At 41.7% G+C, this 25,345-nt stretch overlaps 1 protein-coding gene across 1 annotated transcript in view; it reads right to left on the bottom strand.

Moving 5' to 3' along the window:
• Positions 1-16,916: 16,916 nt before the first annotated feature.
• Positions 16,917-25,345, bottom strand: part of LOC124046379 (low density lipoprotein receptor adapter protein 1-B-like) — a 62,216-nt gene continuing 53,787 nt past the window's right edge. Inside the window, 3 exon segments of the mRNA XM_046366699.1 lie at positions 16,917-17,995; positions 20,906-20,940; positions 21,685-21,818. Of these exon segments, the coding sequence (XP_046222655.1) occupies positions 17,851-17,995; positions 20,906-20,940; positions 21,685-21,818 (314 nt within the window). The 3' untranslated portion in view covers positions 16,917-17,850.

Here is a 25,345-nt window from a genome sequence, read left to right as displayed (position 1 = left end):
TGTATTACTAGCTAACTGAACAGTAGCTAATGTTTATAAACTCACCACTTGTAATTGTTGTCAAATCACCCAATGCACAGCCAAAAACACTTGTGGTAATTGGCGCCTCAATTTAGCGGGGTGCCTGCGTGTAGCTGCATGTGCAAGGAAGAGCAATGAGTTCACGTGACATCTTCACGGTTAGAGGGTACATTTGACCGATGGACCAGAAATCTATCCTTATTTGGATACAATCGAAGTGAGGCGTGTGTACTAGGAGATTGACACGGAAACAGGGGTCACACGGGACTCTGGCAGGAATGGGAGTCAAGTTCAGAACAGAACCATATCGACAGTCCAGAGGAACTGGTTTACTCTCGCGCCTCGCTCCAGTTGTAGCCAGTCATTACTTTACCTCAGATGCACGCGGAGAAATACACAATAACACATATCTATTGCCGCGTTCAAGACAACTTGGGAACTCTGAAATTACAAGGTTACATCATGACGTCGGTGATCTTCAGCTCGGAAAGTCAGAGCTCTAGAAAGAGCCCCGAGTTGGAATTCCGAGTTGGATGACCGTTCAAATCGATTTTTCCCAGTCGGAAAAGGAATAGATACCATTATAAATGAGACTCAAACAGGATTTTTGAAGGACCGTCACATAAACTCTAACATTCGTTTAGTCTTGGACCTTATTCAGATGCAATTGACTCAGATGCGGTTGTCCTATTTTTTTTTTACTTCTGTAAAGCCTTTGACACAATTGAACATACATTTCTCTAGGTCTCTAAAACTTTTGGGATTTGGTGAAATGTTATTAAAGTAATTCGCATGTTTTACACAGATATAAATAGTTATGTGCTACTAAACCCTAATACTTCCAAAATATTCAGTATCAACAGAAGTGTACGACAGGGATGCCCAATTTCGCCATTTTTATTCATTTTGGTTGTGGAACTTCTATCTCTAGATATTCTGAATAATGCAAATGTTTATGGCTAAACCATTTTTAACAAAGAAATCAACATTTCCCAACTGGCTGATGATACTACTCTTTTCTTAAGAGACAAAGACCAGGTCGCCCAAGCCCTTATTGCTATAACTGCATTTTCTATTGCATCAGGATTAATACTGAATGTTTCTAAATGTGAAATCTTATGTTTATTTGACTCTGATGATAAAGAAATAGAAAGTATTCCTGTAAAAAAAACACTAAGTCAGACAACATTTGATTTTCTCTCCTAAAATTAAGAGAACTAAAAATATATTTAAGAATTGGCTACAAAGAGATTTTCTATACTTGGGAGAGTACTTCTGTCATTACATTTACATTTACATTTAAGTCATTTAGCAGACGCTCTTATCCAGAGCGACTTACAAATTGGTGCATTCACCTTATGACATCCAGTAGAACAGTCACTTTACAATAGTGCATGTAAATCTTAAAGGGGGGTGAGAAGGATTACTTATCCTATCCTAGGTATTCCTTAAAGAGGTGGGGTTTCAGGTGTCTCCGGAAGGTGGTGATTGACTCCGCTGTCCTGGCGTCGTGAGGGAGTTTGTTCACCATTGGGGGGCCAGAGCAGCGAACAGTTTTGACTGGGCTGAGCGGGAACTGTACTTCCTCAGTGGTAGGGAGGCGAGCAGGCCAGAGGTGGATGAACGCAGTGCCCTTGTTTGGGTGTAGGGCCTGATCAGAGCCTGGAGGTACTGAGGTGCCGTTCCCCTCACAGCTCCGTAGGCAAGCACCATGGTCTTGTAGCGGATGTGAGCTTCAACTGGAAGCCAGTGGAGAGAGCGGAGGAGCGGGGTGACGTGAGAGAACTTGGGAAGGTTGAACAACAGATGGGCTGCGGCGTCCTGGATGAGTTGTAGGGGCCTCTGGCCTGCTCGCCTCCCTACCACTGAGGAAGTACAGCTCCCGCTCAGCCCAGTCAAAACTGTTCGCTGCTCTGGCCCCCCAATGGTGGAACAAACTCCCTCACGACGCCAGGACAGCGGAGTCAATCACCACCTTCCGGAGACACCTGAAACCCCACCTCTTTAAGGAATACCTAGGATAGGATAAGTAATCCCTCTCACCCCCCCCCCCTTTAAGATTTAGATGCACTATTGTAAAGTGACTGTTCCACTCGATGTCATAAGTTGAATGCACCAATTTGTAAGTCGCTCTGGATAAGAGCGTCTGCTAAATGACTTAAATGTAAATGTAAATGTAATGGCACAGGCAGGGAGCCCAGCCAACAGCGAGTTGCAGTAATCCAGACGGGAGATGACAAGTGCCTCGATTAGGACCTGCGCCGCTTCCTGTGTGAGGCAGGGTCATACTCTGCGGATGTTGTAGACTCTACAATGTAGAGCATGAACCTACAGGAACGGGCCACCTCCTTGATGTTAGTTGAGAACGACAGGGTGTTGTCCAGGATCACGCCATGGTTCTTAGCGCTCTGGGAGGAGGACACAATGGAGTTGTCAACCGTGATGGCGAGATCATGGAACGGGCAGTCCTTCCCCGGGAGGAAGAGCAGCTCCTTCTCGCCGAGGTTCAGCTTGAGGTGGTGATCCGTCATCCACACTGATATGTCTGCCAGACATGCAGAGATGCGATTCGCCACCTGTCCAAGGCAGAGGGACTGTCGTTTTGTGTAACCCGCATTATCGTTATGTGTAAATCTTGATACTTGTAAAGAGATCAATAAGACCTTTCTTGACTTCATCTGGAAAAATAAGTTTCACAAACTAAAAAAATCTGTCCTTTCTAACAAAAGAGCTGAAGGCGGTCTAGAAGTGTTGGATTTTGTTGACATAAAATACACTTTCAAGATAAACTGGTTGAAAAAACGTTTGATCAATACTGATTACCAAATAATGTGTTTAATAAATTGGGAGTTCTTCAATTTTACTGAAATGTAATTATATTCCTGAAAGATTACCTGCTAAATTGGCTAGGTTTCACCAACAAGCTTTAATGGCCTGGAAAATATGTTTCCTGCACAATTTTTCCCCACATAACTCTTTTGTGGAATAATTCAGACATAACTATAAGGAATAAGTCATTGTTCTACCCCAGCTGGCAAGAGAAGGATATTGACTTTGGTCTTGATATTTTCGACAACAAGGGTAATATTCTCACATATGAACAATTTATAACATTGAAAGAGTTTCCAATACCTTTCAAAAAGTTTATTTCTATGATCAAAGCCATTCCCAGTGGTCTAACTACACTAATGGAAACTAATCTTAGCTTTGGTAATGATCACAAAGTTTATCCAGAACTCAGATTGGAAGGCATGGGCTTACTTGAGAGATCTTGTTATAATAAATATATGACACATTCTTCATTTACAAAACCAACTTACACCGAGTTTTTCTGGAACATGCTTATTCCTGACATGTCTGGAAAAATGCATGGTTAAGGCCTTACAAATACCGTATACCAAACAAAGTTAATGAAGTGCACTTCAACATTTTGCATAAGATATATCCATGTAATTCTATGATATCCAAATTTGTGGCTATTGATGATATCTGCGTTTTCTGTGTAAAAGAGGGTGAGAATCTGTCTCACTAGTTCTTTGAATGTAAATTTGTGTCAGAAATACTTATTTACCATTATGAACACTGCCTGTTTTTGACATTAAATATATAATATGTTACTGTTGCAGTGATAACAGACCACTGAAATTATTGTAAAAATGTTCATTCTTGTTGCCAAATACTTCATACACAAACAAAAATTCCAAAATTATATACCAAAATTACATATTTTTCTGATTGAATTCAACTATCTTATTAAAACATTAACCCTAGTGTATAACAACAAGAATAACATCTTCCAAAATCATTATAATAAGATTGTTCAGTGAATACAATTGCACTAAAATCGTTGATTTGTTGTATTATTTTAGTGATATTTTTGGTGTTTAGTATTTTCTTGTTAATACCTGTTTTGTTTTGTTAGACATGTTTGATGTAGCAATGTAAAGTTGATTTTTCTATTATGAATAATACAGAGAAAAAAAACTAGTCACAGAAAAAAAGAGCTCTAGAAAGAGCCCCGAGTTGGAATTCCGAGTTGGATGACCGTTCAAATCGATTTTTCCCAGTCGGAACTCGAATGTTTCAGAGTTCCCAGTTGTTTTCAACGCGCCAATTATTCATGTATTCATCCGGCTCTGGTAAATACAGCGGCTGCCTTCATTGATTACATCTTGTAATGTTGTTATTAGCTGTGTAGCAAATGTCTCGTGAGCTCTGAGCAGCACAGCAGCCTAACCTAGCAGTTATTATGGCTACTCACACGCAGAGCGGCTGAATCGCATTAGTGGAAACCATGACTGTTCTCAGGGCACATCTGCCGGTTTTGACTAGGATAAGTGACTTTTCGTAGCAGGTTAGTAGAATTTACGTGGCAGGTTATTAGGATAAATAGGTTAAGGTTACAAAAACGGTTAGGGTTAGCTATAGTTGTAACCGACGGGACTCGAACATAAACTCAGCAAAAAAGAAACGTCCCTTTTTATTTCAAAGATGATTCGTAAAAATCCAAATAACTTCACAGATCTTCATTGTAAAGGGTTTAAACACTGTTTTCCATGCTTGTTCAATGAACCATAAACAATTAATGAACATGCACCTGTGGAACAGTTGTTAAGACACTAACAGCTTACATAGGGTATGCAATTAAGGTCACAGTTATGAAAACTTAGGACACTAAAGAGGCCTTTCTACTTACTCTGAAAACACCAAAAGAAAGATACCCACGGTCCCTGCTCATCTGTGTGAACGTGCCTTAGGCATGCTGCAAGGAGGCATGAGAACTGCAGGTGTGGCCAGGTCAATAAATTGCAATGTCCGTACTATGAGACGCCTAACAGCGCTACAGGGAGACAGGACGGACAGCTGATCATCCTCACAGTGGCAGACCACGTGTAACAACACCTCCACAGGTTCTGTACATCCGAACATCACACCTGCGGGACAGGTACAGGATGGCAATAACAATTGCCCGAGTTACACCAGGAACGCACAATCCCTCCATCAGTGATCAGACTGTCCGCAATAGACTGAGAGAGGCTGGACTGAGGGCTTGTAGGCCTGTTGTAAGGCAGGTCCTCACCAGACATCACCGGCAACAACGTCGCCTGTGGGCACAAACCCACCATCGCTGGACCAGACAGGACTGACAAAAAGTGCTCTTCACTGACGAGTCGCGGGTTTGTCTTCCCATGGTCGGATTTGCGTTTATCGTCGAAGGAATGAGTGTTACACCGAGGCCTGTACTCTGGAGCGGGATCGAGGTGGAGGGTTCGTCATTGTCTGGGGCAGTGTGTCACAGCATCATTGGACTGAGCTTGTTGCCATTGCCTGCAATCTCAATGCTATGCGTTACAGGGAATGACATCCTCCTCCCTTATGTGGTACGCTTCCTGCAGGCTCATCCTGACATGACCCTCCAGCATGACAATGCCACCAGCCATACTGCTCGTTCTGTGCGTGATTTCCTGCAAGACAGGAATATCAGTGTTTTGTCATGGCCAGCAAAGAGCCCAGATCTCAATCCCATTGAGCACGTCTGGGACCTGTTGGATCGGAGGGTGAGGGCTAGGGCCATTCCCCCCCTGAAATGTCTGGAACTTGCAGGTGCCTTGGTGGAAGAGTGGGGTAACATCTCACAGCAAGAACTGGCACATCTGGTGCAGTCCATGAGGAGGAGATGCACTGCAGTACTTAATGCAGCTGGTGGCCAGACCAGATACTGATGGTTACTTTTGATTTTGACCCCCCCCTTTGTTCAGGGACACATTATTCCATTTCTGTTAGTCACATGTCTGTGGAACTTGTTCAGTTTATGTCTGTTGTTGAATCTTGTTGTGTTCATACAAATATTTACACATGTTAAGTTTGCTGAAAATAAATGCAGATGGCAGTGAGAGGACGTTTATTTTTTTGCTGAGTTTATCAAGCTAGCTAGCTACAATCAGGCTTGGTTTCTAATGCGATGCTGCCACAGACCGGGGAAAGACAGACTAGCAGCTAATGAAGGAAATTATTTCTAATTTCTGCGCGTAAACGGGCCGAGAGTAAATTTTATAGGGATGGGGCAGGGACGTTCCGGGTTTATATAACTGTTGCATGATCAGGACCATTTGACAGGACAAGACGCGGCATGAATTAATGTTAACCCCCCCCCTATATCTGATTTCAAACTACAGCCTCTCACAGTAACCCGTTTTCTATCCAACAGTTTTATGCTCGTAAAGTACAACAACAACAAAATAGTATGTCGCGACAGGCCTGATGGAAACTGCTAATTTGTCGGTAAAGTTTCCAAATGTCAAACAAAACAAAATACGTTAGAAAAGGTGGGATTTTTTGTTTCGGTAAAATGTATTATGATATAAAATTGGTTTCCGTCACGCGATGACGTGTGTGGTCATCCCACTACGACTCGGGAAAACATGCAGTTTATTAAACTAGAGGAAATAAACAATGAACTTCACAGGGTGGTGAAAGTGCCATGTGATGATCTTGGTGCTCCTTTCCAATAAATATCGAGGGTCTTATTCTGGTGACATGATGATCGATGATTGCCTTCCGTTTTTTTTTTTTTTTACCTTTATTTAACCAGGCAAGTCAGTTAAGAACACATTCTTATTTTCAATGACGGCCTGGGTTAACTGCCTGTTCAGGGGCAGAACGACAGATTTGTACCTTGTCAGCTCGGGGGTTTGAACTCGCAACCTTCCGGTTACTAGTCCAACGCTCTAACCACTAGGCTACGCTGCCGCGTTTGACAAATCAAAGTAATCTCATCATGTAGGCTATTGTATCTGCCAGTTATTGTCTAGAGTGCAGGTGCCAATACAAGAGTGAGCACATTCACTAAATAACGCAATTGCTTTTGTGTCAAAACCATCAGTAGAGGTGAAAATGCAATGGAAACCCAATTCATTTGCATTAATTTGCATATTTAATACATGAGAATTTAACCCCAAAATGTATTTTTATGTGCACAAGTCAACAAGTCAATTTGATGGAAACATCTCTGGTGGGAAAATGTGCATATTTTATTTATTCTGATTTTCGAATATTTGCATGGAAAACTGTCGCCAATTGGATGGAAACCAAGCTACTTTGTTGGATGAAAAATATATAAGCGGAATAATAGTGCCCTCTGCTACCTCTTGGGGCTGCCTCTATTGCAGCCACTCTGCAGGTCTACTGCTTACAACCAGCCTACTGCTTACAGCCAGCCTACTGCTTACAACCAGCCTACTGCTTACAGCCAGTCTACTGCCTACAGCCAGCCCACTGCTTACAGCCTACTTCAGTGACATTCATAGGATTAGGCTACATCTGTATCATTCATATTTAATCAAATTGGCCTGTCATGATTACTGTCATTCTCTGACATGTTACGTGTACTTGTAATAACAAAACAATTCAAATTCATAAATTTGAGCTAAAAACCAATGTCTCAAAATTCATGTCATTACTGAAACTGCATTTAATTTTCCTTAGGAATGCAATAGCCTTCCAACTGGGATCTATCATTCTATCATGCTGCAAATGGATAACCACACTTTCAGGAGACATCTCTGAGTTACCCAAAACCAGTTTGACAATCTTACCATCCAACGGAAGCAGCATGCATCAAGCACATTAGCCTGGAGGTTGCCCAAAAGTTCCTCTGATCAAGAAAGTTCTGATGTTTGTATGGTACCTTGCCAATCAGAACTGTTTCCGGGAGATGTCAGACACATTTGATGTTTCCCAGGGAGCAGCCCACAGTGCCATCATGGAGGTCCTGACATTGGTATGCAAACTTGCACCGGTTTACATCACCTGGCCTACAGACTGCAAGAAGAGATCAACATCTGGCTTTTCCACAGAGTCTGCCATAGACGACGTCATTGGAGCATTCGACGGCTGCCACATCAAGATCCAGAGGCCAAAGTTAAGGTGCGATAACTACATTAATTGGAAGTCATTCTATTCAGTTCCCATCCAAAATAATGATAATGGTGCCCTACAAGCTGCAGACCTAGAGCAGAATGCCTGTGTGAGCCGTGGGGTGGTCATTGAGCAGACCTTCAGGCCTGGTCGCATAGACTAGATGTAACATAGTAAATGTACATCCAGAACAGTTGAATTAGTATGATATGTTACGTTTCGTATGGTTACATAAGACAGAAGGTTAACTAAGGCAAAAATTAAAGTAGGGCAGTTGGTTGGTGTGGATTTGTAGGTGTATAACGCCAACATCTAGCAACCCAAAGGTTGTGTGTTCGAATCTCATCACAGACAATTTGAGCTAATTAGCAACTTTGCCACTACTTAATAATTTTAGTTACTTTACAACTACTTAGCATGTTAGCTAACCCTTCCCCTAACCTTAACCAGTTTAGCTAACCTTTCCCCTAACTTTTACCATTTAACCTAACCTTAACCCTAACCCATAGCCTAGCTAATGTTAGCCAGCTAGCTGACTTTAGCTTTAGCCACCTAGCTAGCCACAACAAGTTGGAATTTGTAACATATTGTACATTTGCAAATCACAACATATTGTACAAATTGCAAATCACAACATATTGTACAAATTGCAATTCGTAACATATTATACAACATGGATGGATATCCTCAAATTAATACATACCATACGAAACGTAACATATCATACTAAGTGTAGTGTCTCAGATTTATGTACAGAATAATATGAAATGCTCAGACCAGGTTGGGCAGAAACAAATCAGTAACTTTGTTATTTAACTTCAACGAATCACGACCTGGCATAGGATATCAACACTGAAGGGTTGGCTATTATTTAAGTGTTAGTTTTTATTGGTGTGCGGCCATCGACTTTTATACAGAGCGCCCAGAATTATCTGTGCCATGAGTTAAAAAATTATAGCTAATGACGTTGTAAATCCTGCCATAGACATGCGCATATAACAAAATCAATGGTATCAATGGTACCAAACCAAATATATTAATATGTTTAAAGCAATCGAGGTAATGTATTTGTGATGACTAAACAATCTAAAGCACAAAGTGTGTAATTCCATTCAATATAATGTGCTGAAAATGCAAACTTGTGTAATATAGTAACACGTTTTGTGCACCAGAGAAATTAAAATAATATAACATACCTAACTAAATATTCTGAAAGTATTCAGACCTCTAGACTTTTTCCACATTTGGTTACGTTACAACCTTATTCTATCATTTTTATAAAATAGCTTTTTTTTCTCATCAATCTACACATTATACCACATAATGACAAAGCAAAAACAGTTTTTTAGACATTTTTGCACATTTTATTAAAAATAAAAAACAGAAATACCTTATTTACGTAATTATTCAGACCTATGCTATGAGACTCGAAATTGAGCTCAGGTGCATCCTGTTTCCATTGATCATTCTTGAGATGTTTCTACATCTTGATTGGAGTCCACCTGTGGTAAATTCAATTGATTGGAGATGATTGGGAAAGGCACACACCTGTCTATATAAGATCCCATAGTTGACAGTGCATGTCAGAGCAAAAACCGAGCAGTGAGGTTGAAGGAATTGCTCCAAGACAGGATTGTGTCGAGGCACAGATATGGGGATGGATACCAAAATATTTCTGCAGCATTGAAAGTCCCCAAGAACACAGTGGCCTCCATCATTCTCAAATATAATATGTTTTGAACCACCCAGACTCTTCCTAGAGCTGGCCGCCCAGCCAACTGAGCAATTGGGGGAGAAGGGCCTTGGTCAGGGAGGTGACCAAGAACCTCAATATCACTCTGACAGAGCTCTAGAGTTCCTCTGTGGAGATGGGAAAACCTTCCAGAAGGACAACCATCTCTGCAGAACTCCACCAATCAGGCCTTTATGGTAGAGTGGCCAGACGGAAGCCACTCCTCAGTAAAAGGCACATGACAGCCCGCTTGGAGTTTCCCAAAAGGCACCCAAGACTCTCAGACCAGAGAACCTACTCTCAGACCAGGAGAAACAAGATTCTCTGGGCTGATGAAACCAAGATTGAACTCTTTGGCCTGAATGGCAAGCGTCACGTCTGGAGGAAACCTGGCACCATCCCTACGGTGACGCAATGGAGGTGGCAGCATCATGCTGTGGGGATGTTTTTCAGCGCCAGGGACTGGGAGACTAGTCAGGATCAAGGTGAAGATGAACGGAGCGAAGTACAGAGAGATCCTTGTTGAAAACCTGCTCCAGAGCACTCAGGAACTCAGACTGGGGCGAAGGTTCACCTTCCAATAGGACAACGACCCTAAGCACACAGCCAAGACAACGCAAGAGTGGTTTCGGGACAAGTCTCTGAATGTCCCTGAACTTGAACCCGATGAAACAACTCTGGAGAGACATGAAAATAGCTGTGCAGCAACACTCCCAATCCAACCTGACAGAGCTTGAAAGGATCTGCAGAGAAGAATGGGAGAAACTCCCCAAATACAGGTGTGCCAAGCTTGTAGCGTCATACCCAAGAAGACTCGAGGCTGTATTCACAGCCAAAGGTGCTAAAACAAAGTACTGAGTAAAGGGTCTGAATACTTATGTAAATGTGATATTTCAGTTTTTATTTTCAATAAATTAGCAAAAATGTCTGAACGTTTTTTTTTCCTTTGTCATTATGGGGTATTGTGTGTAGATTGATGAGGGGGGGAAAACGGTTTAATCCATTTTAGAATAAGGCTGTAATGTAACAAAATGTGGAAAAAGTCAAGGGGTCTGAATACTTCCTGAAGGCATTGTATGATGATAGTAAATGTAGCACACTCGTATATATTTTTGTTCCTATTTTAACCATGGAGAGGTAAAAATGCTCCTAAACACAATCCATAGGGTCTATACAGCAGGCTGAACATCTGACTTCCTTAAAGGCAGTACCTTTAGCCCTATATATTTGAGTTGGCTAACCTTAAGAATCACAAAATGACAATTAGCTATATTGTTTTTACTAACGTCAGGGAGTGAACGTTATTTATAATAAGGGTTACATGGAGAAAATCGTACCTCTCTTTAGCAAAAATATATTTTACCTAAATCCTCAAACTCTTGAAAAAAAAAAAGTGACCCTCGCCTATACCCAAAATAATAATTAAAACATAGTGGATAGCACAGAACATCCTTACTGTTTACCCTCACTTCTTGGACAGACCAGAGCCTTTGATATGCCGTTTTTATTATCTGACCCTGCTGGTCATTTATGAACGTTTGAACATCTTTGCCATGTTCTGTTATAATCTCCACCCGGCACAGCCAGAAGAGGACTGGCCACCCCTCAGAGCCTGGTTCCTCTCTAGGTTTCTTCCTAGGTTCCTGCCTTTCTAGGGAGTTTTTTCTAGCCCCTGTGCTTCTACATCTGCATTGTTTGGAGTTTTAGGCTGGGTTTCTGTACAGCCCTTTGTGTCATCGACTGATGTAAAAAGGGCTTTATAAATAAATGTGATTTTAGAAACGGTTCTTAATCCTGTTACTAGCCTGTTCAACCTCTCTTTCGTATCGTCTGAGATCCTCAAAGATTGGAAAGCTGCCGCGGTCACCCCCCTCTTCAAAGGGGGAGACATTCTAGACCCAAACTGTTATAGACCTACAGTGGGGCAAAACAATTGTGCAAGTTCTCCCACTTAAAAAGATGAGAGAGGCCTGTAATTTTCATCATAGGTACACTTCAACTATGACAGACAAAAATGAGAATAAAAAAACAACAACACATTTTTAATTAATTTATTTGCAAATTATGGTGTAACTAGGGTGTCATTAACTAGAATGTCGGTGCACCAAGGAAAATATTCAGATTATAAAGTTATAATTTTCCTAATATAACGTTCAGATATTTTAATATCTGATCACTTAGTCTTCTGATTAATGAATGATCATTTACCTCACGTTAGTCTCGTTCCAAACGTAGTAAATTGTTGGTTATCTGCACGAACCCAGTCTTCACTATGAGTCATCCATACATCAATTGTCTAAAAATCATTTATTTACTAACTAAATAATTCACAGAAATGCATAACAAACAGTAGATAGTTACAAGGAAATGATAGCGGAGTTTCCCTAGTGGGATAAACCGGCATTGCGGCTTGGTGTACAAAAGGGAAGTAGGGGTCGACTGAGATAAGACAACACACAGTTGATAATTAGAATAATTGAAATGCTAATCCTTTCCACATGAACGCTCACTCAATCGGGAATCATTGCAATCAATCAATATATTTACTCTCAGTGTGTCATCGGGATTTCTGTTGAAAAGTTCGTTTCTGTTGGAGAGTTTGTCTGCTCTCTCTCTGTCGTGGTTAGAATGGTTAGTTCAGAGTGACATTCATTTATGTCGTTATAGAATAGTTTCGGCGGTTGTTGGTCTTCGCGTTCAATGATACCGAATTCTTAGCTGCAGACTAGCAATTAATATCAAAGACTTGTTCTTATTCTGTCGGTATCGATCGTCTAAGAGTTTAACCACGTCGTATGGTTAAAAGATTCAGCCCTCTACTCAAACCTTATTTCCCTCTATGATAGAGGTACTGGTCTCGTCTCAAACCTTGGCCCTCTCGTTATCGATGGTAAGCTGGTCTGCAACCTTTAGCCATCTCGTAATTGAGGTAAGCTCGGTCTGGTGATAGAAAACCCGGGTGGGGTTTTATTCGGAAGAGCAGAAAAGGGCCTGTCCCAGAACGCCAGACAATAACTGTGCTCATGGGCGGTCTTCTGATTTAGTTCAGCTCCAAAGGGAATTGGAGTTGCCTTCATTAAACAGTCCAAAATCACATTACACAATTTCATAAACATTATCATCCTCACTCATTCATCTTATACAACAATTAGATGTAAGCCTCATATCTGAGGCTATGGTATAAACAGCGTTATGGTAATGTGGTCGTATTGTCTCCCATGAGTTTCACAAAATTGTACCAAACGGACCAGTTCGTAGCGGGATTCTTCACCGATCTTTTATACCTTCTCCAGAACATGAATGTTGTTCGGACCTCAAGTTCTGTGAGGTGGAAGAAATTCCTTTGTTCTCTCTATGAAAACTCACTCTCTCTCTATACTGTGGCCATGAGGAGATAATCTCCTCCAGGAATTTACGACCTCTGACCACAGCAGCCTGGTTGTAGGAGACAGAGAGATAGGAGATGGTGCATAGAAAAGGGCTGGTGCAGAGGGAGGGGTGGGTAGTGCTCACGGTACCAAAAGAGGGCAACGCCAAGTCCCAGCCTTCTGGCAGAGGCAACCAGATTGTCAGCCAAAATTGCCTGGTACTTAGTGGAATTCATTATGCCATCAATCTTAACCAGTGCCTCTGGACCTCTGGAATTAAAACAGCCCCAAAACATCACTGACCCACCACCATATTTCACTGTGAGTATGAAGTGCCTCTCCTTCAATGATGTCGCTCTTGCTGCTGGTGATTCTCTGATCCACCTCTACGCAGATGACACCATTCTGTATACATCTGGCCCTTCTTTGGACACTGTGCTAACAAACCTCCAGACGAGCTTCAATGCTATACAACACTCCTTCCGTGGCCTCCAACTGCTTTTGAATGCTAGTATAACTAAGTGCATGCTCTTCAACCGATTACTGCCCGCAACCTCCTGCCCGACTAGCATCACTACTCTGGATGGTTCTGACCTAAAATATGTGGACAACTACAAATACCTAGGTGTCGGGTTAGACTGTAAATTCTCCTTCCAGACTGACATTAAACATCTCCAATCCAAAATTAAATCTAGAATTGGCTTCCTATTTCGCAAACAAAGCCTCCTTCACTCATGCCGCCAAACTTACCCTCGTAAAACTGACTATCCTACCGATCCTTGACTTCGGCGATGTCATTTACAAACAACGATGTCATCCCCCAACACTCTACTCAGCAAACTGGATGTAGTCTATCACAGTGCCATCCATTTTATCACCAAAGCCCCATATACTACCCACCACTGCGACCTGTATGCTCTCGTTGGCTGGCCTTCACTACATATCCATCGCCAAACCCACTGGCTCCAGGTCATCTATAAGTCTTTGCTAGGTAAAGCCCCTCCTTATCTCAGCTCACTGGTCACCATAACAACACTGACCCGTAGCACGAGCTCCAGCAGGTATATTTCACTGGTCATCCCCAAAGCCAACACTTACTTTGGCCGCCTTTCCTTCCAGTTCTCATCTGCCGATGACTGGAACAAATTGCAAAAATCTCTGAAGCTGGAGTCTTATATCTCCCTCTCTAACTTTATGCATCAGCTGTCAGAGCAGCTTACTGTACCTGTACACAGCCAATCTCTAAATAGCACATCCGATTACCTCATCCCCATATTATTACTTACCCTCTTGCTCTTTTACACCCCAGTATCTCTACTTGCACATCATCATCTGCACATCTATCACTCTAGTATTATGCTAAATTGTCATTATTTCACCTCTATGGTCTATTTATTGCCTTACCTCCCTACTCTTCTACAGTTGCACACACTGTATATGGATCTGTTTATTTGATTTGATTTTGTGTTATTGACTGTACAGTTGTTTATGTGTAACCCTGTGTTGTTTTTTTGTCGCACTGCTTTGCTTTTTCTTGGCCAGGTCGCAGTTGTAAATGAGAACTTGTTCTCAACTGGCCTACCTGGTTAAATAAAGGTGAAATAATCTAAAATAAAAAGCATTACATGGCAATGCAGAAATGTTGATAGCGCACAGGGCTGCGGGCCAGAAGGTTGTGCAGGTTCACAGATCACCTTGAACAAGAATAGGGGTGGAAAGATCTCCTTTACAGTAGAAGCGTTACATTAACCTATCATCAGTATTTGGAGATCTGAAAAGAAATAGCCTTTTTATAAAACATTTAATGCAATTCTAAGTAAATTTACATATTAGCAGAATATTTTTTAATACCAGACAAATTACTGAATTTACAGGCTAAGAATGGCCCGAGAGATAGGCCTGTGTTCATCTTATATTTCTCCAATGCCAAATCAGTGTGTCTTGTTTGTAACAAAACTGTCCCTGTTTACAAATAATTAAATCTGAGACATCAATAGGAATCTGAGCATGGTACTTAAAAAAATTAGGCCTACCTTTTCCAGCCCAGACAGTAGGCCTACCAACGTAGAAATATTTAAGCTTTAACTACTGGCTACTCTTCTTCCTTGGCTTAACCAAACGAGAGAAGGTCACAAGTGTTTCCCTAAAAGCTGTCAGGGTTTAAACATCTTCTACAGATCGAGTTTTGATTTTAACTTAACAGCCCTTCACTGACATGGAGGTAGGTTATTTAAAGAGTGCACGGTGAGTGGAGGAATTGGCCGACAAATCTATGTATATAGCAGCCTATAGCTTAATTTCATCTGTCAAACAGGTAGGCCTAGCTCGTATTTCTTAAAAAGGAGGAAATAGGCTCCAAAACAAAGCCCTCGTTTTTATTAAAGTCTAAATGAAGATGGTTGAAATTAATTAGCCTACTTTCAGCACCATGAGCTGTCCATTTTCGATTGATTGTGCCGCGACTGCTGGTTCAAGTTTCAGCACCACAATGCAAGTAACTAGAATCTGGCTTATTGTGGGGTCAATAACTCTGATAAATACATAATGGCAAAAAACTGTTTTTATTCAAATGAATTATAGTAGTAGCAAGCTATCAAATTTGACCTCTTTGACCTCATCTTCGCCCTCTCCTTCTCAAACTGAGCAGAACATAAGCTAGTCCGTGTGCGAGATATGGCATATTTTTGGACTAGGCCCAATCAAAAATTATTTTCAGAAGAATTCTTTGACTCTCCTCCTGACCTGCCAGTGTAGCACTACACCCAGCACAGCAGCGATCTTAGAAATACAACTTTGCTCTGTGCTTCTCCAAGCATGCAATTCGTAGCCTATGGATCATTTGATTGAGACCACACTAAATAGCCTATAGATGCATTTGATATTGCATGCCCAGCAGAGAACCAGAGATGGGGGGCTGCATTGGACACACAGGTATATAGTCTAATACGCAACTCATTCTAAAACACAGTAATATTGAAATTACATCAATTACGTGACCCCTCCCTGGACTACATTTAAAAAATACGAAACCCTCCCCTTGACAGAAATGAAAAGTATGACCCTCCCCCATGTACCGATTCTGTACATTTCGATCCATCCCTTAGGTACTCGAGTAGCGAGGTCGAAAACTACAGCTGGAAAATGCATTCATCACATCATGCATAGCTCTCACACGAACATTTTACATCTTATTCACTGTTATTGAAAGAGGTGACCTGCTTCAAAAAAATGACCTTAGCTAGTTGGCATCGTTTACAGTTTCCAAGTTGGGGGAAAAGAAGTGAAATGTTCAAGATGGTTAGCTACCGCGTAAAGCACTTCACCTCACCCTCCCCTCAAACATGCTTATCGATCTAACGCAAACGTTTCATAATGGTTGTATGGGTTGATATTTTTTTTAAATAACTAGCTGAACGGTGTCAAAGATAGCTAGCCATCTCACCACTTTTGTCAAATTAGCCACTGCACGGCCCAAAAATAACCTTTGGGGTCGTAGCAGGGGCATGCTCAAGAAAGGACAATGAGTTCAATCACATTATGGATATCAGGTCAATTTGACAAATGCACTAAAATATTTCATTTGGATACCATCAAATTGGTTTAATATGGCATTGGACAATAACATGTTTAATGCCAATGTTATGTATGACTCATGAGTTACTTGAATGTAACCACAGGTGGCCTATGAGAGAAAGCTGAGCTGTAATATTTGTAACTGGTGCGGTGTGTGTACATGTACAGTAGATGATTAAAACAGCCTCACATTGATACATACATTTTATTGAATTCAATTGAATTCAATAGGAGTAACAAACCCGGAAATGATTTAAATACATTTCAAACTAAGAAAAATGTCAGACATTAACACTGAGAAGACCTCAAATCCTCATACCCAAACTGATGAGTAAACTATCAAATCTTTATTAGCACAAACAAGGTCATAGACAACATTACAGTGGTATATGTAAGAGTTTGATGTTATAACAATCCCCAACATGAAAGTATGTGCTTTGAAGAGGGATGAGTAGAGTGCAAAAATAGATCTAGCAATAGAATAAAAGATTAATCCATACACACACAACTCACACATTATATATGCAAGTCAATTTTGATCAAGCCTGTTTGCCCAATTATTAGAGCACAGAAGAGTCACCCGCACTCATTATTCTTATATTTGGCATCAGGGCTGGAGTTCAGCTGGTGGCTTTCAATCCATCACCTGTGAAGTTTCCCCTCCATCCACAGGTACATTAACATAGGGAACATAACCATGGCATTAGCCCCGACTCCACATCAAACACTGACCATAGGTTTAACCTGTTTTATACATTTTCTGCCTATAAATGCTTAACTGCGTCTTCACCAAATGCAAAAAAAACAACATAAAATATAGCTCTATCAGCTTATGTATACAGTAGATACATACTTAAAATTGTGTACACACAGTTCAAACATACCAGTAGACACATATACAGTGGGCAAATAGAAAAATAAAAAATTAATGCACAGTTGAATTTAACACCAGATGGCTGCATGTTTAACATTTAATTAAAATAAACAAATGGTTACATTGCTTTGGTATGAGTTATGGAGGCTCTCTGCTCAGGAAGGTATCACCTGGTTGGTCAGCTAGATGCACAAACAGTCACATCCCTCAAGATGGCGCCACTGAGTGGACTTTCAGGGAGAATCAGGTACAAACTCCATGGCACTATATTTCAGACATCCAGTCACTGCCTCTACCGCTTTCACTCAAATCCCTCCATCTTTCTCTGCCTTCCTCAATGCCTCGAGTCCGCAGTGGCTCCACCCTTAGAACCCAAACATATCGTCTTTCTCGGTATTGTCTGCGTCCGTTTTGTCCCAGTTAGTTGGGGACAGGCACTCTTCGGTGTTGAAGTCCTGAGGGTTTACCCCAATGTCCAGGACCTGGGGGTTATTGCGAGACTCAGCGAGTCTAGACGGGGAGAAGGAAAGACTCATCACATTCATCAGGCAAAAGACACCATATAACAGATGGGATGTGAACACTCAATACATTGAAATGAATGGAGATGTCGTTGCATTAACATTGAAATGCATTGTGCAGTAGTACAATTTAAAATGGTCAAATGTGTGTATTGGCTACAAGCAAACATTGTTGAACATGACATTAAATATACTATAGACAAATGTGTCAAATTTGAGTAAGTGTAACTACAAATACTGTGTTGGTCTCATGTTACAGTATCCAGAACTAAACAGTAGAGGCATGTTGTGTGAAATAATCAAAGAGTGAGGTATGGTCATCTAAGTAAGACAATCTCTTCACACGACTACAGCTCTCAGACCTGACACAAGACAATGTTTCAACACACGCCAGACACTTTCAACACTTCACTGTAACCACTTGGCTCACCATGTCATCACTCATTTAGTGATGTGGCAACAACGGTGACATGGCTGATGATTATAAAGAAGAACGCCACAAATCCGAGGCATGGACAAAATGAGAATAAATAACATATCAACACGTTAGCATAGAACCCTGCCTTGCATACACAGCACAGCCTTCCCACCTTCCCAGCACAGCCTTCCCAGCCTCTGTGCACTTTGCTGGTTTTAAGTAGGATCCTCTAGTCCAAACTTAAATCATATGGGTACTTCTCGGTTTGAGCCCTTCGTTACCTCAGCATCGTCAATAGGGAAAATCAATAGGACAGGGTTCCGAGCTGTGGCAACAATACTCCTACATCGAGATATGCAACTACATCGTGGCAGTAAATGTACACATCCACGCTCAGACAGATGGGCTGGGTGCGGTGAGGACAAGAGAGTGACAGAGGGGGGGTCACAGTTTGGATGAGAGTGGTGAATGTTGTGGTGGTGACTGGGGGAAGTAATGGGGGATGGGGGGGGGGCATGGCACATCCAATGGATGACATCATTACCTGAGTATGATTCAAAGCTATCCAGACTGCGGCTGAGGGGTGCAAAGGAAATGTAAAATGTCAGACAGCTGTACTAAAAGATGAGAAAATCATGTCCCCTATAGTCATATTTAGGAACTGCAGAGGATGTACACCCATGCCCAAAGTTTCCAGTAGCCTTTTAAGCCGGAAGGTGTCACGGTAATCCCTTGATTTAGAGCAATGGCTCATCAGTCCACGGTCAGTATCAGTATTGAGAAAAAGCCCTGGGCTCAACTTTGCTACATACCATTGTTTAAAGGGATGTACACGTGACCATACAGCGGAACTTAAAATCACTCACGCAGAGAATAAAGGGAAGAAATGTCAACACTGTATAGGTTTTAGAACTAGTAAAACGCTAACATACAAGGATGGAGGATTGACACGAAAACTCTTCTTGGATTCACAAGAAGTCCTGAAGGAGGAAAACCACTGTTTACATTACATGAGTCCTTTGACTTCCAGACTTCTGCTACCCCTTTCTACCACCCACAGCATATTTGGAGGAACCAAAGCCCTACTGCCAATTAACTGGCTTTTACTGAAAGCTCTTTCCTCAAACACAGAGGAAAAGTTTGACCTCACTCCACCCTATTCCCTAAGAAAAGAAAAGAACAAGCATTAGCAACAACAAAATATACCCGATTATAAACTCCCTACGTGTGGACAAACAGCCCAGTCTTGAGGAAGACTAAGGTCTCATAGACAGAATCAAATTTTTCTGTCATCACTGGGTCTTTTTAGAAAATTCATACTAAAAGAGCCAGCTTGTTTGAGTCCAGTGACAGAGACTTTGAAGTGGCAGCCTAAGTAATGAAAAACTCCCATACGCATATCAGCAACAGGCATGGAACTAAAAAAAGAATTTAAAAAAAAGAATGAGTCTACAAGTACTGACATCAGCAGATCTTCAAGGTCAGTCCATATGACACTTCGTTTCACCATTGGCTCAACGCCTCCTCAAAGGCTTGCACCAGATCCTCTGCCTCCTCAAAGGCTTGCACCAGATCCTCTGCCTCCTCAAAGGCTTGCACCAGATCCTCTGCCTCCTCAAAGGCTTGAACCTCCTAAATTTTCCTCAATTAAGACAATCACTTCTCCAGAGTCCCCTCGTTAATCACAGCAACAGACACCGCAGCAGATATTAACAGCTTAGTGAGTAATTACTGTGTGCGCAGACAAATAATTATCTGATAACAGCGTTAGATGGCTTGATTACCAGTCTATGAAGCAAACTGTCCCTACCTCTAGACATACAAACAGAGGAGGCCACTGTCAGTTTCAACTGAGAAAATTAAAAGAGTCCTGGGGGAAATTAAAGCACTGACAAGACTGGAATTAGACTCTTACTTTGTGGTAGGCATTAGAAAACATAAATATATTGGGAATTGTGATTCAGCTCCCCAAACTCCACAGTAGGCCTCAAAACCCCATCGGGGTTGATTGAAACAAAATGGCGTCTTTTGAGCTCTGCATGAGTTGGGTTAGCTTAAAATGAGCCCTTGAGTAATCCCAGTCTGTGCAAAAGCACAAGGAATACACTGAAGGACATGTTCAGTCAACCCTGAACCTGCTAGTTGTGTGACCGAAAACCAACGCTCTGTATTTATCCCTCAACCACAACCACTCTTGTCTGCCAGATTCAATCTATCCCAACTTGAAAACTTACTTGTTAAATCACTGCATGTGGGGGCCAAAAGAAAGAGGCTGAGAAAGCAGATGACGACAAAGTGTGGTGTTGACGCCAGTAAACTGAAAACACAGTCTGTTTCTAAGATATAAGCGCAACGAGCCAGGAGGAGGGAGTGGCAGCATTTATGAGACGAGCCCTAACCACCGGCTATTTCCAGAGCAGAGTGTGTGTGTGGTGGGGTACTGCAGAGGGGGACTGGATGAGGTACAGTAACATCACCCACCTTGAGAAAGCTTCATCCAGACCATCCTCAAGCTCCTACCAGAAAAAAAATGTCAAAGTAATTTAAATACTGTTAAAAACATTTAGAAAAGGTTTACAGTAGGTACACTGCAGGAAGTGATCTCCAATATAGATAATGGCATCAAACGGCTCTTATGGTTTTACAGTAGATTTAAAAAGGTAGAGTTATGAACAGCTAAAGTTAACACACACCTCTATCCAAATAAGTATATAATTGCAGAGTAACAACCTGACACCCTCCCCTGTTATGGGGACTATCTGACAAGTATTGTCCTTTTCAATGCACCATTGTCCTGAGCTTAACTCAACCCATACATATACTCTAGTACAGTGTTTCCCAACCCTGGTCCTCCAGTACCCCCCTTACTGTACACATTTTTATTGCAACTCTGGACAAGCACACTTGATTCAACTTATCAACTAATCCTCAAGGTCTCAATGAGGTGTGTTTGTCCAGGGATAAAACTAAACAGTGTACTGTTGGGGGTACTGGAGGACCAGGGTTGAGAAACATTGCTCTAGTATAAATACCCTGCCTTTGAATAAAGCGTGTATGCTAGGAGCTATTGCCAATACTGTATTGTTTCCATCTTACCCGTACAGTATACTGTTGCTGTTCCATCAATTTTATCTAACCCATACAGCTAGTTGTAGCAAAACATATGCTCGCCAAGCCTTGGGTTGTCATCCATAAAGCATTGCCCCTCTTATCAAGCCTGTGCAGCTCCAGTAGTACTATTCTAGCCCCCATTCTCTTACCCATACAGTATTGTTGTTCTCTGTGGAGTGGTTGCGCACCATGAAGGGGTCCAGCTCGCTCTCCTTTGTCCCCGAGTGGACCAGTGCCATGTTCGCCCCCTCTGCCAAGTCTAGAAGGTTTCCTGTGGCCACTTCTGTAAAACAATGGAAAGCAAACATACTTAATGGAACTCAGAGACATATACAAACCTCACTTTTAAACAGACAAAAAAAGTATTGCCTAAATGACATTACAAGCTGTACAAGTGAGACGTCTACCAAGTAATTTATCATAGCATACTTGCACCAATACACATGCACACTTATAATCATCATATGCAAACATAACATTAACCGGAATCATTAGGACCAAGCCTTCCTTATTACCCCTCCTAATTGTCTGAGCATAGATTGTCTGGTCAGACTAACTGTCGCCGGTCCCTTGAAGAGGTCAAATCTCAGTTCTCTAAACCCGTCTCAAAGTTGTACTTGGCTCTATTAACTTCTTGATGCACCCATACCGTTAGTGGGACCATTTTCGTCAACATCCGCTGAATTGCAGAGTGCAAAATTACTAAAATGTTTTAATTTTCATGAAATCACAAGTGCAATATAGCAAAACACAGCTTAGTTTGTTGTTAATCCACCTGGCGTGTCAGATTTCAAAAAATCTTTTCAGCGAAAGCATACCAAGCGTTTATTTAAGGACATCTCTCTCAGTAGACAAAACACTAAACAGCTAGCAGGCAAGTAGATCGGTCACGAAAGTCAGAAAAGCAATAAAATGAATCGCTTACCTTGGATGATCTTCGGATGTTTGCACTCACGAGACACAATAAATGTTCCTTTTGTTCCATAAAGATGATTTTTATATCCACATTGGCGCGTTTTCAGAAATCCACAGGCTCGAGCGATCACGACCAGGCAGAAACAAATTCCAAATAGCATCCGTAAAGTTCGTAGAAACATGTCAAACGTTTTTTATAATCAATCCTCAGGTTGTTTTTACAATATATAAACGATAATATTTCAACCGGAACTGTAGCTTCTTCAATAGGAAAGAGAGAAAATGTCTGCTCCAAGCTGTTGCGCATGCAAAACGCTGCTGGCACGCAGCCATACAATGACGCGATGTGATCTTTCTCACTCATTTTTCAAAATAAAAGCCTGAAACTATGTATAAAGACTGTTCACACTATGGGGAAGACATAGGAAAAGGAATCTGGTTGATATCCCTTTAAATGGAGCGAAGGCAGGCTATGGAACAGAGAGCTTTCAGGAAAAACAGCACGTCCGGGTTGGATTTTCCTCAGGTTTTCGCCTGCAATATCAGTTCTGTTATACTCACAGACAATATTTTGACAGTTTTGGAAACTTTAGCATTTTCTATCCTAATCTGACAATTATATGCATATTTTAGATTCTGGGCCTGAGAAATAGGCCATTTCATTTGGGTACGTTTTTCATCCAAACACTGCCCCCTATACTCAACAGGTTAAAGCACCTATCCTTTTTCCTTAGAAGAACTTGGCCTTTTCTTAATTAGATTTGCTCAAATGTTGGGTTCTCTCTCCTCCGTCCTCTGTCCTCCTTTTGAAAAAGGTCAAAGGTAACAGAGAAGAGGGAACGTAGACAAACGCACTTGTATGAATCACGTGTCATCAGGCAGCTAGTTGTGCAATACATTTGATAGATAAAAGCATAAGCAACATATCGTTTTTAAATGTTTGCATGCTTTGGAGCTGGGGTCTGGGCATTGTCTGGCAGGCTTGCCCCAGGGAGTGAGCGGCAAACAGGAGTATCATGTTACAGGCCTCTAAGAAACTACATCTCCAAGTGGAGAGGACACGGGAGCATGTGCATAGAGATGCACACGTCAGCACACAAACACTAGTTTGTGTGATGAGCAGGAAACTATCAGAGGGGCCCCAGCAACACACCTTCCTGAGGCTCCCAGGTGGTGTATACTTACTGTGAGCACGTTGCATCTCTGTCAATACCACTTCATTATGAGTCTAACCCACACATTCCTCTGTGAGTCATAGCTCAAGTACTACCAAAAATAAAGTGACAGGGCTGCAATCCCCTTACACTAAAGCCCCTCTGTTACAAAAATATAATTTCCAGGTCAAGGGTTTTATCCTCTCTCTAGAGAGGATCTATAAATCTCTGAACCCAAATGGCACTGATCCTTTTGTGATCTCGAGCTGATCCAGTTCCGGCCCATGTTAACAGTGTCAGCTGAGGGATCCCACTCTGGCTGGCTGGGGTCCAACTGGCCAGAAGACGGGGGCACGTGGCTAAGACTATGTTTTAAGGCTGCTCTGTATGTGTCACACAGTGACTGATCCCCATGATCCCAAAGGAGGGGAGAAGAGGGAGAACTCATAGTGCCAGAGGTACTGTATGGTGTAGGGATCTGGAATGCAGCTGTAAACCCCCTGGTTACTTATTTGTTTTTTTAGCACAGACTGTATAACTTATTATAAACTGGGTGGGTTGAGCCCTGAATGCTGATTGGCTGACAGCCGTGGTATATCAGACTGCATACCGCGGGTATGACAAAACATTTGTTTTTACTGCTCTAATTACATTGGTCACCAGTTTATAATAGCAATAAGGCACCGCGGGGGTTTGTGGTAGGTGGCCAATATACCACGGCTAAGGTCTGTATCCAGGCACTCTGCATTGCGTCATACATAAGAACAGCCCTTGGCCATGGTATATTGGCCATATACCACACTCCCTCATGCCTTATTCCTTAAGTATGTACTGGTATTGTTGCATGTGGGACATATTTGGGAGACTGAGCGGTTGCTAGGGAACTGTGCAATGCGAGTGAGGGAAGACTACTGAAAACTACAAGCTTTCGACATTTGCTAATTAGTTGTTTCAAGCAGTGTAAAGTCGTGTAACTCGCTCACCAGTGAAAATAAAAGTACTAAATATGACAAACATTTACTTAACCACAGTGAGGGTTTGGAAGTACGTACGTACGTACAAATCCTGTCGACAGACAGACAGCATTGCCACGGTCGTGAGTTGCCATTGGTTGTGGTAAAAGTGAGAGGAGTTAATAGTTTGAGTGGTCCCGTTTAAATGAAAGAGCACCATTTAGTTTGTTTTCACAAAATAAACTGTCGAGCTGTGTTTTATTGGGACAGCCACAGGTCCGTTGACCGTTTCCATTCGCACGCTGCACCTCAGGTCAGGCGCCAGTAAAGCTTGGAACGGATTATTGGACACAGGACCTTAAGTTTATTTGGGATTGAGCAGTGTTCTTGTTTCTTTTATTGTGTTGAAGGGAAGGGATCCACCTTTTAAAGTATCTGAGCTGCCTGGTGTGTTCCTTGTTCTTCATGATGCTCTCTGCGCTTTTAACGGACCTTTGAGACTATCACAGTGCACGTGCATTTATACGGAGACTTGATTGCACACAGGTGGATTGTATTTATCATCATTAGTCATTTAGGTCAACATTGGATCATTCAGAGATCCTCACTGAACTTCTGGAGAGAGTTTGCTGCACTGAAAGTAAAGGGGCTGAATAATTTTGCTCGCCCAATATTACAGTTTTTGATTTGTTAAAAAAAGTTTGAAATATCCAATAAATGTCGTTCCACTTCATGATTTGTGTCCCACTTGTTGTTGATTCTTCACAAAAAAATACAGTTTTATATCT

The sequence above is a fragment of the Oncorhynchus gorbuscha genome, linkage group LG10, assembly GCF_021184085.1.
Source record: "Oncorhynchus gorbuscha isolate QuinsamMale2020 ecotype Even-year linkage group LG10, OgorEven_v1.0, whole genome shotgun sequence".
In the NCBI taxonomy this organism is placed as follows: Eukaryota; Metazoa; Chordata; class Actinopteri; order Salmoniformes; family Salmonidae; genus Oncorhynchus; species Oncorhynchus gorbuscha.
The sequence above is the reverse complement of the archived record's forward strand: the minus strand, read 5'-3'. Positions and strand labels throughout refer to the sequence as shown.